Source organism: Herpailurus yagouaroundi, unplaced genomic scaffold, assembly GCF_014898765.1.
Source record: "Herpailurus yagouaroundi ecotype Mexico unplaced genomic scaffold, PumYag 162, whole genome shotgun sequence".
Classification (NCBI taxonomy): Eukaryota; Metazoa; Chordata; class Mammalia; order Carnivora; family Felidae; genus Herpailurus; species Herpailurus yagouaroundi.
In genome coordinates, this window is record NW_024412403.1 from 18,418,969 (window position 1) to 18,432,030 (window position 13,062).

Consider the following 13,062-nt stretch of genomic DNA (forward strand, 5'->3'; position numbering starts at 1 on the left):
ACGCCCTTTACCTTTTCTTTTTCAGTGGCACCACCACCCTATAGTTATGACCATGAGATGGAATACTGTGCCGACTTGCCGCCTCCCTACTCTCCGACCCCACAGGCTTCCGCGCAGCGTTCTCCACCCCCTCCTTATCCTGGAAATTCAAGAAAACAGTCCTTTTCCCAGAACAGAATATGTGCCAATCAGAGATCTTGCTTGGAATAAAAGGCTTGCTCTAAGGAATACATTTTTGGGTGAAACAATATGTCGAGTGGAATGTCCAGGCTAAGAAACACTGAGTTTTTATCCTTCTCTGAGCTGACCCCATCTGACGTACTGTTCGATTTGATGGTATCATATTTGAAGAGATGTACCGGTCAATGTAAGCACATTCAGAGAAGAGTAACAAGACAGACAAAACATCTGAAAATCATGTTGCTTAAGGAAATTGCAATACTGATCCTGGAAAAGAGAAGAATTAGGAAAGACAGGAGGACAGCCTGGACTACCTAAGGAGACAACTATATTCTGCGTTGCTTTAAAAGTTGGAACAAGAATTATTCATTCTTTCCTTCATCAATAAATACTATTCAAGTGCCTAAGAGCTCACTCTGTGTCTTCCACTGTTTGTGAAGCACTGGATGGAAGCTACAGGAACTTTGGTTTCTGGATGAGAACAAGGAACTTTGGTTTCAGTATAAGAAAGAGGAGTTGGAGCTTCCTTATTCACTAGATTGTTTTTTGAAGTTCTCTATTACCAAGACTTCAAACAGAATCTGTCTATCTGATAGAGACATGCTCTAGAAAGGACAGCTAAATCAAATGGTAGATGGATCCACTGGGCCCCAAACATTCTGTTCATGTTTTAGGTAAGTGTGAAGTAAGTCTCTATGCCTCCAAGAATTAAAACAACTGGAAGAGTTGAATCTTCTCTATTTAGTTTGACAGCTAAAACAAGATCAAAGGGACTCAACAGCTGCTTAAAGCCAAGTGCTAGCTACTGCTATCTAAAAATCATGTGACTTTAAGTAGTGTTTTATTATGACAAACGTTCCCCCCCCGCGGGGGGGGGGCCCGTATTGAGTTCCACAAGCAACAAATACTTCTCTTCAGATTAAGAGATTAGAAGCCAAATATTCCCATGGGATTTTACATCAAGGAGTAGACTCGTAGAACTTGACAAAAAAGATATACAACAATTTACAGAAAGAAGAGAGGAAAATAGAATTTGGATTCTGTTCTGTGGAATTCCATTCATATGTAGCTTAGTCAAATTTGTTTCCCTTTTCTTTTGCAATACTTTAAAAACCTACTCCCTTGAAAAAGTTATACAGTTAATAGAAAGGTTATGATAGTGACACCAAATGGTTGCCTTTTGCCAAAATCCAAATGTTACGAAGTGCCTACCTTCAACTATAAAAGTTTTTACTAAATAATTCTAATGTGCCATATTTTGCTGCAAGTAACCTTAGCATTTATATTTTTATGTGGGTCCTTTCATGTTTTTAAAATTTACATTGACAAAATATTGGGGGAGAGTGATGTCACCAAGATGGTGACCTACATCATTGCTGAATTTGCCCCCCCTCACAAGAAGAACAAGTAACAACTATCCAAAACAAGACACCACTGAGAGAATCCTAGAACACAGGAGTGAGGCTGAAGCACCCCCCTGAACTTCAGAGACCAAGACAGACTATAGTAGAGGGGTAAGAGAAGTGACTACATGTTGACTGCATTGCCCCTCCCTCAGGACAGTGCAGCACCACGGGAAGAGATGTCTCCTGAGCCTCCAGTTCCTCCAGTGGAAAAGAGAACCCAGAGGAGGACAACTAACTGCCCTTTCCCCGCCCCAGGATGGTGGATCACTCTGTGGCAACCCCTACTCTGATCTCATACCACTGGAATTGCAGGGCTCAGCCACTGTAAATATAACTGTGACAGAGAATGAGGAGGAGCTTGCAACAAACAGCCCATGGATGTTGGCAGACCAAGTTCATACTGGCGGTGCCCAAATAGTAATCTCAGCCAGGGGCTTTGCTCATCTGTAGAGCCAAGTTGGGACACACTCTGATCAGGGAACCCAGAGGGGTGCAGATCTGCCTTATTCACATCCTCAAACAAGAAGTTCGCCAGCCCTACAGCCCAGTTTTCTCACACCCAGGAAGGGTACTGAGTCACAGCCCCACCAACTGTGGAGATTGCCTTCAGCCCCATCTGACCAGAAGGGCTAGAGACAATTCCTGGAAGCTGCGTGACCGAGTGACACTTGAGCTGAAAGAAGAGCAGACAGAGGTGATAGTTTGCAGAGCCAATGGCCTCATTTGGCCAGGGAACTTGTGGTGTGGGTCTGCTTGAGTTAAGGCAACAAAGAGCTTTACTGGTTTTAGAGCTGCTCCTCTTCTTGCATCCAGGCAGGGAATCTAATTCATAGCCTTGCTTATTGCTGAAGACAGCCTGCAGCCTATCTGAGCAGGGAACTTAACCAGAGCGCACAGGAAGCTGCATAGCCCATCTAACAGCCCTACATACCGTGGGACTCGAAGAGAGTGCAGCCCTTGGCTTCCTCCATCTGCACAGCATCACCTGACAAGGGAATTCAGTGGACACTCAGGCCTGATTTGTGCCCCAAACAATGATTTGTATGGGTCCTGAGCCCTGGCTGCTGCCCTGCCAGAGCAGAGAAGCAGGTAAGATAGCTCCATCTACTACTGAATATAGACCCAGTCCCAAACATCTAGTAAGTCTGAGCAGAGAATAAGACAACTGAGGACCCCATCCTATAGCTTCATATGGATAGGGAACCAAGCCAGCAATCATATCCAAGTATTTTCAGCCAGTGGTAAACACACTCCATCCCTCTCTTCAGTGTCTGAATAGATGCCTTGCCCAAAGAAGTCCATAATAGCAGGTCCCACCTGCCCAAAGGCATTCCAACAGACACACCCACCTAAAATGAGCTGACTACTGAAGAGCTATCTCTGCCAAAACAAACCTGTAAAGTCTGGAAAAGGAGGTTAATTACTCAAATGCTCAGAGCTGCCTGGGTGGCTCAGTCAGCTAAGTGTCTGACTTCAGCTCAAGTCATGGTCTCACAGTTTGCGGGCTCAAGCCTCATGTCAGGCTCTGTGCTGATAGCAAAGCGCCTAGAACCTGCTTCAGATTCTGTGTCTCCCTTTCTCTCTGCCCCTCTCCAACTCTCTCTCTCTCTCTCTCTCTCAAAAATAAGTAAACATTAAAAAAATTTTTTTAATTACTCAAATGCTCAGATACCTATGCAAGAAATTAAGGCTCATGAAAAATCAGGTAAATACGTCACCACCAAAGGAAACAAATTAAGCCCCAGTGACTGACCCTAATGAAATGGAAATCTATAAACTATCAGACAAAAAATTCAGAATAATACTCCTAAGGAAGTTTAGTGAATGGCGTGAAAGCAGAGACAGACAACTAAACAAAATTAGGAAAACAATGCCGGAACAAAAAGAGTTTGACAAAGAAATAGCAACCAGCAAAAAATAAAAACAAAAACAGAAATCCTGCAGTTAAAAGATACAATAACTGAACTGAAGAATTCAATAGAGAGTTTCAAAAGTAGACCTAAACATGCAGAGAAACAAATCAGCAACCTGAAGGATAGGGCATTGGAAATTACCCAGTCAAAGGAGAAAAAAGAAATTAAAACGGCAAAGAAAACCCTATGGAAATTAAAGGATAATGAAAACCAACAATATTTGCATCATAAGAATTCCAAAGGAATAAAAGGAGAAAGGGACAGAGAGTCTACTTAGAGCAAAAATGGTTGAAAACTTACTGAACTTGGGGAGATAAATGGATATCTAGATCCATGAGGCCCAAAGGATCCCAAATAGGTTGAACCTAAGGGTATAGGGCTACTCTAAGAGACATTATAATTGTATTGCCAAAAATAAAAGGCAAACAACAACAACATTTAATAGCACCAGGAGAAAAGAGAACTTACATACAAGGAACCCCCCATATGACTATTGGTAAATTTCTCAACAGAAACTCTTCAGGCCAGGAGAAAATGGGGTGACATACAAAATACTAAAAGAAAATAACTGTCAACAAAAATTCTATACCCAGAAAAGCTGTCCTTCAAAAATGAAGGAGGGATAAAGATTGTCCTGAACAAACAAAAGCTGAGGGGGGTTCATTACAACCAGACCTATCTTGCAAGAAATGCTAAAGGGAGTTCTTTAACTCCCCTTATAATTAACACAAAAATAAAAACACAAAAAGGTAGCATGAATCTCACTGACAATGGCAAATATATAGTCACAATTGGATTATGCAATATGGTAATAGTGATACACCATTCACAACTCTAGTTTAAAAATATTTTTTAAGAATGTAGCAAAAATAACCATAAATACAATAACCTGTTGTTATTTGCACCATATTAAAAAACCATAAATTGTAACAACAATAATCTAAAATGTGAGAGGCAGAGGGGAGCCTAGGAGGCTCAGTTGGTTAAGCATCTCACTTTGGCTCAGGTTATGATCTCACGGCTGGTGAGTTCGAGCCCTGCATTGGGCTCTGTGCTGGCCGCTTGAAGCCTGGAGCCTGCTTCAGATTCTGTGTCTCCCTCTCTCTCTGCCCCTCCCTTGCTCGTGCTGTCTCTCTCAAAAATAAATAAACATTAAAATGTGAGGGGCCGAAATAAAAATGTAAAGTATAAAAATTCTATTTAAGTTATTAATAGGTTTAATATAGGTTTAAAATAGTGTTATAAGTTAAGATATATTATGCATGCCTCATGGTAACCACAAGGGAAAATCTTGTAGTAATAACACAAGAGAACACAATAAATAAGTCAAACTATATTGATACAAAAAAAAAATCAAAAACACACACAAAAAAGACAGCAAGATAGGAAACAAGGAACAATGGATCTACAAAAGAATGAGAAAAAAATTAGCAAAATGGCAATAGTAAGCCCTTACCTATAAATAATTACAATAAATGTAAATGGATTATATTCTTCAATCAAAAGAATGGCAGAGCGGATAAAAAAATTCAACAATATCAGCCTTAAAAAAGACTCACTTTAACCTTAAATAAAAGAAAAAAAAGGCAAGTATAGCTACACTTATATCAGACAAAATAAACTTTAAAAATAATAAAAAAGAGTCAAAGAAGGTTATTATGTGATGATAAAGGAAATCAATACATCAAGAAGATACACAATTGTAAATATTTAGGTGCCCAAGAAAAGAGCACTTTAATACATAAAGCAAAAACTAACAGAGTTAAAAGGAAAAATAAACAGTAATCCAATAATAGTTGGAAACTTTAATACCCCACTCTCAACAATGGATAGATCATCCAGACAGAGAATCAATAAGGAAACAGTGGATTTGAACAACACTATAGAACAAATAGACCTAGCAGATGTACACAGAACATTCTGTCCAACAGCAGAATACACAATCTTCTCAAGAGCACCTAGAACATTTTCTAGGACAGACCATATGTTAGGCCACAAAACAGGCCAGCAAATTCAAGAAGACTGAACTCATACCAGTAGTGTGAAACTAGGAATCAGTAATAAGAGGAAAACTGGAAAATTCACAAACACATAGAAATTAACATTTTCCTGAGCAACCAGTGGGTCAAAGAAGAAATTAGAGGAGAAATAAAAGTTTATTGAGACAAATGAAAATGGAAACACAACACACCAGAACTTAATGGGATGCAGCAAAAGCAGTTCTAAGAGAGAAGTTCATAACAATAAATGCCTACATGAGAAGTAAGAAAGTTCTCAAACAACCTAACTGTATGCCGTAAGGAATTAGAAAAAGAAGAACAAATTGACCCCAAGGTTTGCAGAAGAAAGGAAATAAGATCAGCACAGAAATAGAGAATAGAAAAACAATAGAAAAGATAAACCAACTAAGAGTTCTTCTTTGAAAAGATAGAATTGACCAAATCCTAGCCAGACCAACCAAGGAAATAAGAGAAAAAAATTAAACAAATCAACAAAATTACAAATAGAAAAAGAAACATTACAGCTATTACCATAGAAATTCAAAGGAACAGAAGAGACTGTTAGAACATAAATTAGTGCAGCCACTATGGGAAATAATATGGAGGAATCATTAAAAAATTAAAAATAGAACTACCATATGATCCTGCAATTCTGCTCCTAAGAACATAACCAAAGATACTGAAAACACTACCTCAAAAAAGATATCTTGTACCCTCATATGAGTTCATAACAGCATTATTTACTATAGCCGAGACATGTAAACAGTCTAAGTATCCATCAATAGATGAATGGATAAGGAAGGTATGGGGTGTAGGGTGGTATGTGTGTGTGTGTGTGTGTGTGTGTGTGTGTGTGCACAATGGAATGTCATTCAGCCATTAAAAAATGAAGAAATCCTACTATTTGGGACAACAACAATGGACCTTAAAAGTAATATGCTAAGTGAAATAAGACAAAAGTAATCCTGTATGATCTCACTTATATGTGGAATCTTAAAACAGTAACAACTCATAGATAAAGAGCTCAGACTTGTGGTTTCCAAAGGTGGGAGGTGGGAGGAGGGGGGATAAGAGGAAGGTGGTCAAAAGCTATAAATTTTCAGTTTAAGATAAATAAGCACTAGGGATGTAATGTACAACATAATGACTAGAGCTAACACTGCTGTATGGTATATAGGAAAGGTGTTAAGAGAGTAAATTCCAAGAGTTGTCATCGTAAGAAGACAATTTTTTCTTTTATTCTTCTTTACTTTCCTTTTATCATATCTATATGAGAAGACGGATGTTAGTTAAACCTATTGTGGTAATCATTTTACAATATATGTAAATGAAACCTTCATGCTGTGTGCCTTAAACTTACACAGTGATGCATGTGAGTTATTTCTCAATAAAACTGAACAACAAAACTGTGTATCACTTCTATTCATTGAAAGAACACTGTGATAATCATAACTTTCTAGTAGCTGGTTAGAAAGATCTTTATTACAAGTCTGCTTAAACACTGCACTGCATGCCTAAAAGAACACTGGGAGCAGATGATCAAATGTTTGTGTCATTTGGCAATTAAATCTAAAAAGTTTAATCCAACGTCACTATCATAATTTGGTGAAATCCCAAAATGACACTAAGAATTTTGCTGAATAAAATAATCAAAAGAAATGCCTTAAGGTTTAAAATTACAGTTCCGGTCCTCGTAGTTAGGAAACTTAGTAGTTAATATATGTAGCATATTTTTCTTTCAAATACATTGATCTGACTGAAATGCACTCTGTCAGTGAGATCTAAAAGCTGGATTTGTTTTGAATGTACTTGCTTGAGTCTTAGGCACTGACGATTTTCTGGCTTATAAGACACAAAGCATTCAAGAGCTCCAGACTATTCTAGTGACTGAGATTTTAGCACAGTTTTAACAGTACATGTGCTTTCTCTCTCTCCTGTAAGTGTGATCACATCCAATTACACTGCAGCTATGTGACTCAGTGCTGGGGTCTCTGTGACGTTCACAGTGTTGGTTGCAAATGAACCGTAAATTCCTTAGGAAAAATGGAGAGGAAAGGAGCGGCGGAAATTGAATTCTCATCATCTTCGCCATCAATAAACATTTACTGCGTACCTCCTATGTTCTGCAAACATTACCCCCATAGGAGCCATTTCAGTCCACACCATATCTCTTCTTTGAGTTGTTTTATGGCTACCCTTAAGGCTCAGCACAGGCCCAAAGACCTACAACTGATGACTGTTTTTACTATTTGTAGTTAGTGTCACAAGAGCATAAAGGTGAACGTTACCAGTATAGACTTTTGGGGCTCACTGATATTTTCATAGATGATACATCTGAAAGGAAAACAGCATATAATGTGAAAGCTTTGAATTACGGTTGTTCAAAAACCAATGTGTGTGCTGTGGCCAATGTCTACAATATGCAATAAAGTGAAATGACTCATTATACCAAGGGTTATATTTTAATTGCCTTGTGTCCGTTTTGTTTCACCCTCCATTTCTGCTGATTTAGCCTCATTCTTTTGTACAGAAACACAGGGCTGAAGCCGGATAGACTTTATTTTGAATCCCGACTCCTGCCTGTATTATTTGAGAGAGGCCACTTCATCTCTATGAAATTTAACTTTCTGCTCTGGAAAATGTAAATAATATAACGAGGTTCATCAGGTTTTGTGAAAATTGGATGAATACATGCAAAATTCTAAGTATAGTGCCTGGCAAATAGAAAATGTTCTCTAAATATTAACCAAAAATAAGTTAACAAAAGAATAACGTAAGGACAGCAGCCTCTGGAATCGTGCTGTCCAACACATTAGCCACCAGCTACATATGGTTATTTAAATTTAAATAAATCAAATTTATGGGGCGCCTGGGTGGCGCAGTCGGTTAAGCGTCTGACTTCAGCCAGGTCACGATCTCGCGGTCCGTGAGTTCGAGCCCCGCGTCAGGCTCTGGGCTGATGGCTCGGAGCCTGGAGCCTGTTTCCGATTCTGTGTCTCCCTCTCTCTCTGCTCCTCCCCCGTTCATGCTCTGTCTCTCTCTGTCCCAAAAATAAATAAAAACGTGGAAAAAAAAATTTAAATAAATCAAATTTAAATTAGATGAAAAATTATTATTATTTTTTTTTTTGGAAAATTCACGTCTTCAGTCTCACTAACACATTTCAAATGCTGTATAGCCTCAAGTGACCAGTGGCTACCATACAGGGCAGTGCTGCTCTAGAAAAATCTAGGCAAAGTGCAGTGAGGTAGCAGGAAGGAGGTTATGAAGAAGGATACAGTCATCTCGTCCAGGAGAAACTGAGCTTTGCCAGCTAATGGTGACATCCTCCACAAATATGCACAAAGAGGCCTTTGCTGTGGAAGTGAGGCTGGGGTCTGCAAGAAGCCCACTCGGTCTCTCCTCAGGGCCAGAAGCAGGGGAGGTATTGCAAGAGCTGAAGGGCTGCATCTAGAAGAGGGACTCTGGCCCAGGAGCTGGTGAGACAGAACCAGAGGCCCTTCTCAAAGTCTACTCAGTTCTGCTGAACTGCCCTGCTCCACTGTGGAAGCCATTATAGGAGCATCCAGGGCCAAACGTATCTTCCTAAGGTGAGGCACTGAGGTGTGCGCTTCCATTATCTCATAATCTTGTTCCCACCACCAAATGAAAGCCGCGCTTACCATTCTTCCATTCTATTCCCAATCCGTCCCTGCTTAGCCAAACCCATTTTGCCAACTTTTGGCCGTAAGTGAGGTCAAGTCCAGGATGCATCAGACTATGTTGAGTCTGTCAAAATAGTGGAGAGCTGGGTGCTATTGCTTTATTTTTAACTTGATTAAAACACCCTAACACCACAATGCCAAAGTCATATGGTCACATAATCGCTTTCCAGATCCTCAATCTGAATGTGGTTGAAATGCGGTTTTAATTAAAGGGCCAAGTTGCAAGGGAGAGAGCTGAACTTGTAAGTCCAGTGCTTTTCTGGTATGACCCCACTGTGTGGTATAACTCATTTCAAACTGAGTCAGGACCTCCAGAAACGAAAGCAACATAACTGGATTCAAAAAGATCTCCAGATGATTCTGATTTCCACCCTAATCCCCACCACACCCCTTGCCACTTACAATGGTTAAGGCAGAAGAAGGAATGAAGGCTTCAGAGTGAGAGACCGTGTTTTCTCTCACCTCCGTCGCCTTCTAGCTATGTGTTCTGAGCCGAGTAACTTGGTCTCCACAACCTCGGTTTTACCCAAAACATGGGAACACCACCACCCTTGCCAGGTTGTTGCCATGATTATAAACAGTATACAGAAAACAACTGTCATAAAGATTCTCTCTGGGTTGGTGAGTCCGACAGATACAAATATATATGCCAATTCTCTTTCCAATGCTTGTTCTCCCACTTCTGAGCTTTACCACTTCTGTGAGCAGATATAATAGTTATCCATTGCTGCGTAACAAACTACCTGAGAATTTAGCACCTTGAAACAACGTTAACAATCTCAGTTTCTGTAGGCCTGGAACCTGGGTATGGCTTAGTGGGGTCCTCTGACTCAGGGACTCCCACGGGTCACCTCCACGTGCACCTGACGAGGGCCTGCCTCCAAGTTCTTTCCTGTGCCTGGAGGACTCTGTTGACAGGCTTCTATTCCTGGCGGGCTTTTGGACTAAGGGTCCGATTTACTCACTGGCTGTTGGCCAGGGACCACCTGCAACTTGAAATATGTCTGCTTGCTTCCCCAGCACGAACAAGCAACGAGAGCCATAAGGCGAAAGAACACGTTAGCAAAACATAGTGCCAACGAGAGGGGAGTCACAGAGTTAAACGCTAATCTTGGAACTGACATCCCATCACTTTTGCCACGTTCAGTTCCTTCGAATAAGATCACCAGGTCAAGTCTGCACAAAAGAGAAGGAGAATACACAAGGGCACAAATACCAGGAGGTGAGAGCACTGGCTATCTTAGTAGTCAGCCTACCACAGGAGGGATATTTTTTCTCATCCTCTGTGGATCCATCATGTGGAGTTTAGGCAATCTTTCCTAACAGGACTGTACCAGCTCCACAGGTGAAAGAATCACAGGGCCAAGCTTGGCTGTGATCAAATTGCTTTTAGTGAACTGACGGGGGCAGAAAGGAGCTGCGACGATCCCAGAGGCATGCTGACTGGGTGAGTGTTGCATTCCTAAGGAACACTGAACCGAGATCCACAACGTTTGTGTCTCTCGTGAACTTCATCTATGAGCTGCGATACAGCACATCGAATTTTGGCAGGGGAACAAAGTAAACCATGTACCACATACCTTATGGACAAGTCTTAACGTGGCCCCGGTTCTAACCTTTGTTTTAACTTCGTGCCAAGATATTTAATCTCCATTAAGAAGAGAATTCCCAGACGAGTTTCCAGATGAGTGTTCAGTGGACCAAGCTGCTACTTAACCTAATCTGGAATACCTTCACTAAACATGGGAAACAAATCTAAGGAAATGTTTGCAACCGCAGGAACGTGTGCTGGGGACTTTGCCTTCTCTGGATGCATTAAGAAATAAATGGTTTTAAAATGTCCAGCTAGACCCTTCGATTTTAACCTGTTTCAGCTCTGCTTTCCCTTTTCCTACCCAGCTTTGAGCAGCTTTCGAGTGTGTGCAGCCCGCCTCCTATTAGTGCGAAGGGGAGGCAGGGGGATCCCTTTCTGAATCACATTTGGTCGTAGGCAATAAGTGAATAAGAGATCTCATATTGTCTCCATGGTCTGAAGGATGGATAGAACCAAGTGATCTGATTTTCCCATTTCTGTATCTCATTGTGAGTTAATGTCTCCATTATCACACAACTTGCGCCTTATTTTCCTGGTTGACTGGAAAGAATGTGAAGGCAGTTCAGAAGAATTAAGTCGTTAAAGTCCAATCCTTTCTGCTTTGTCTATGAAAATGCATTTGGAGACCACTCCCTGGGTCTCTCACCACTCCCTGAACACATAAGACAAACTTGCTTCTTCCTCTTCTTTTTTTTTAATGTTTACTTATTTTTGAGAGACAGAGAGTTTGAGCACGAACAGGGGAGGGGCAGAGAGAGAGAGAGAGAGAGAGAGAGAGAGAGAGAGAGAGAATCTGAAGCAGGCTTCAGGCTCTGAGCTGTCAGCACAGAGCCTGACGTGGGGCTCGAACTTACAAGCCGTGAGATCATGACCTGAGCCCAAGTCAGACTCCTAACAGACTGAGCCAACCAGGCACCCCTAAACTTGCTTCTTCAAAAGGCTTCTCACTTCTGTGGACCCCCTGCTCATCTTCCCACATGTAGCAAAAGGGCTTATACTCTGGGAGGTGTGATGATTTCTCCCGTCAAAATTCACAGATTCCCACTTCTGCCCCTGCTTCTACCTAGTTTGTACTCTCCTTGTATCCCTCGTTACAGATTTGTTAAATGTCTGTTTTTAAGAATTAGAAGAGGGGCGCCTGGGTGGCTCAGTAGGTTAAGCTTCTGACTTCGGCTCAGGTCATGATCTCACAGTCCGTGGGTTTGAGCCCCATGTCAGGCTCTGTGCTGACAGCTCAGAGCCTGGAGCCTGCTTCGGATCCTGTGTCTCCCTCTCCCTCCCTGCCTCTCCCCACTCATTATCTGTCTCTCTCAAAAATAAAAAAAACACTAAAAATTTTTTTAAAAAAAGAAATAGAAGAAGAGAGTTTACAGTGAGTAGCATATTCTCAGTGGGGTCCGTAATCCAAGATAAGGGTCAGAGAACTGGCACAAAGGCTATAGTCTCAGTTTTTAATTGATGGTATACATCGATCCAGATGTAGCTGGATTGTGTCATTAAGTACGGTATTAACACATGTCACTCAAGTAAATGAACATGCTCCTCTTGACTGACTCACTTAGTGGGAACGAGACAACACACCAGTTTGGGAGCTGTGCTCTTATAATTCTTCAGATTAAATCTGGGCTCATCTTTTACATAAAAAGAATACCAACCAAATATCAGAAAATAATTGTCTCATAAATCACATTTCCCATAGAACAGATTACAATGTAATTTAGACTTCACAAGCAGTGTCCAAAGGATTTGCTAAAGGCATTTTTACTAAAATAAGATTTCATCGTTTTCCCATTACCATTTCCTCAGGGTATGTTAAAAAAAAAAAAAGAAAGAAAAGAAAAGAAAAGAAAAAAGAAAAGAAAGAAAAGAAAAAACACTGAATATTCAGAAATGAAGCAAAAAAAAAAGGAGAAAGAAAAAGAAAACTGGTGGAAATAGGTTATAAAATGGCTGCCATCCTTTGTGCTGTTATCATTTGATATGTATAGAGAGCATTAGTGCGTTTATCCAAGTTCTGAAAAAGCAGTTATACGATTGTAAAAAGATTCTCAATGAAAGGATCCTTAGAAATGTATTACCTTACATCATAATAATTTTTTTGGTGCCAGGCACTGTTCTAAACATTTTACATTTAATTACATTGAATCTGCCGATCTCATCGTATAGGTATTATTATCATCCTCATTTTGCAGATCTAGGAACTGTAAATGTATCATTTCATAGTCCTAAAAAAAAAAAAAAAATCTTTCGGTGAGAACAGATTTC

General features: G+C 40.4%; 1 protein-coding gene across 1 annotated transcript in view; it reads left to right on the forward strand.

Moving 5' to 3' along the window:
• CYYR1 (cysteine and tyrosine rich 1) overlaps positions 1–1,190 on the forward strand; it is a 104,533-nt gene extending 103,343 nt beyond the window's left edge. Inside the window, exon 4 of the mRNA XM_040484120.1 lies at positions 26–1,190. Within this exon, the coding sequence (XP_040340054.1) occupies positions 26–210 (185 nt within the window). The 3' untranslated portion in view covers positions 211–1,190. The remainder of the gene's footprint in view (positions 1–25) is intronic.
• The last annotated feature ends 11,872 nt before the right edge of the window (positions 1,191–13,062 follow it).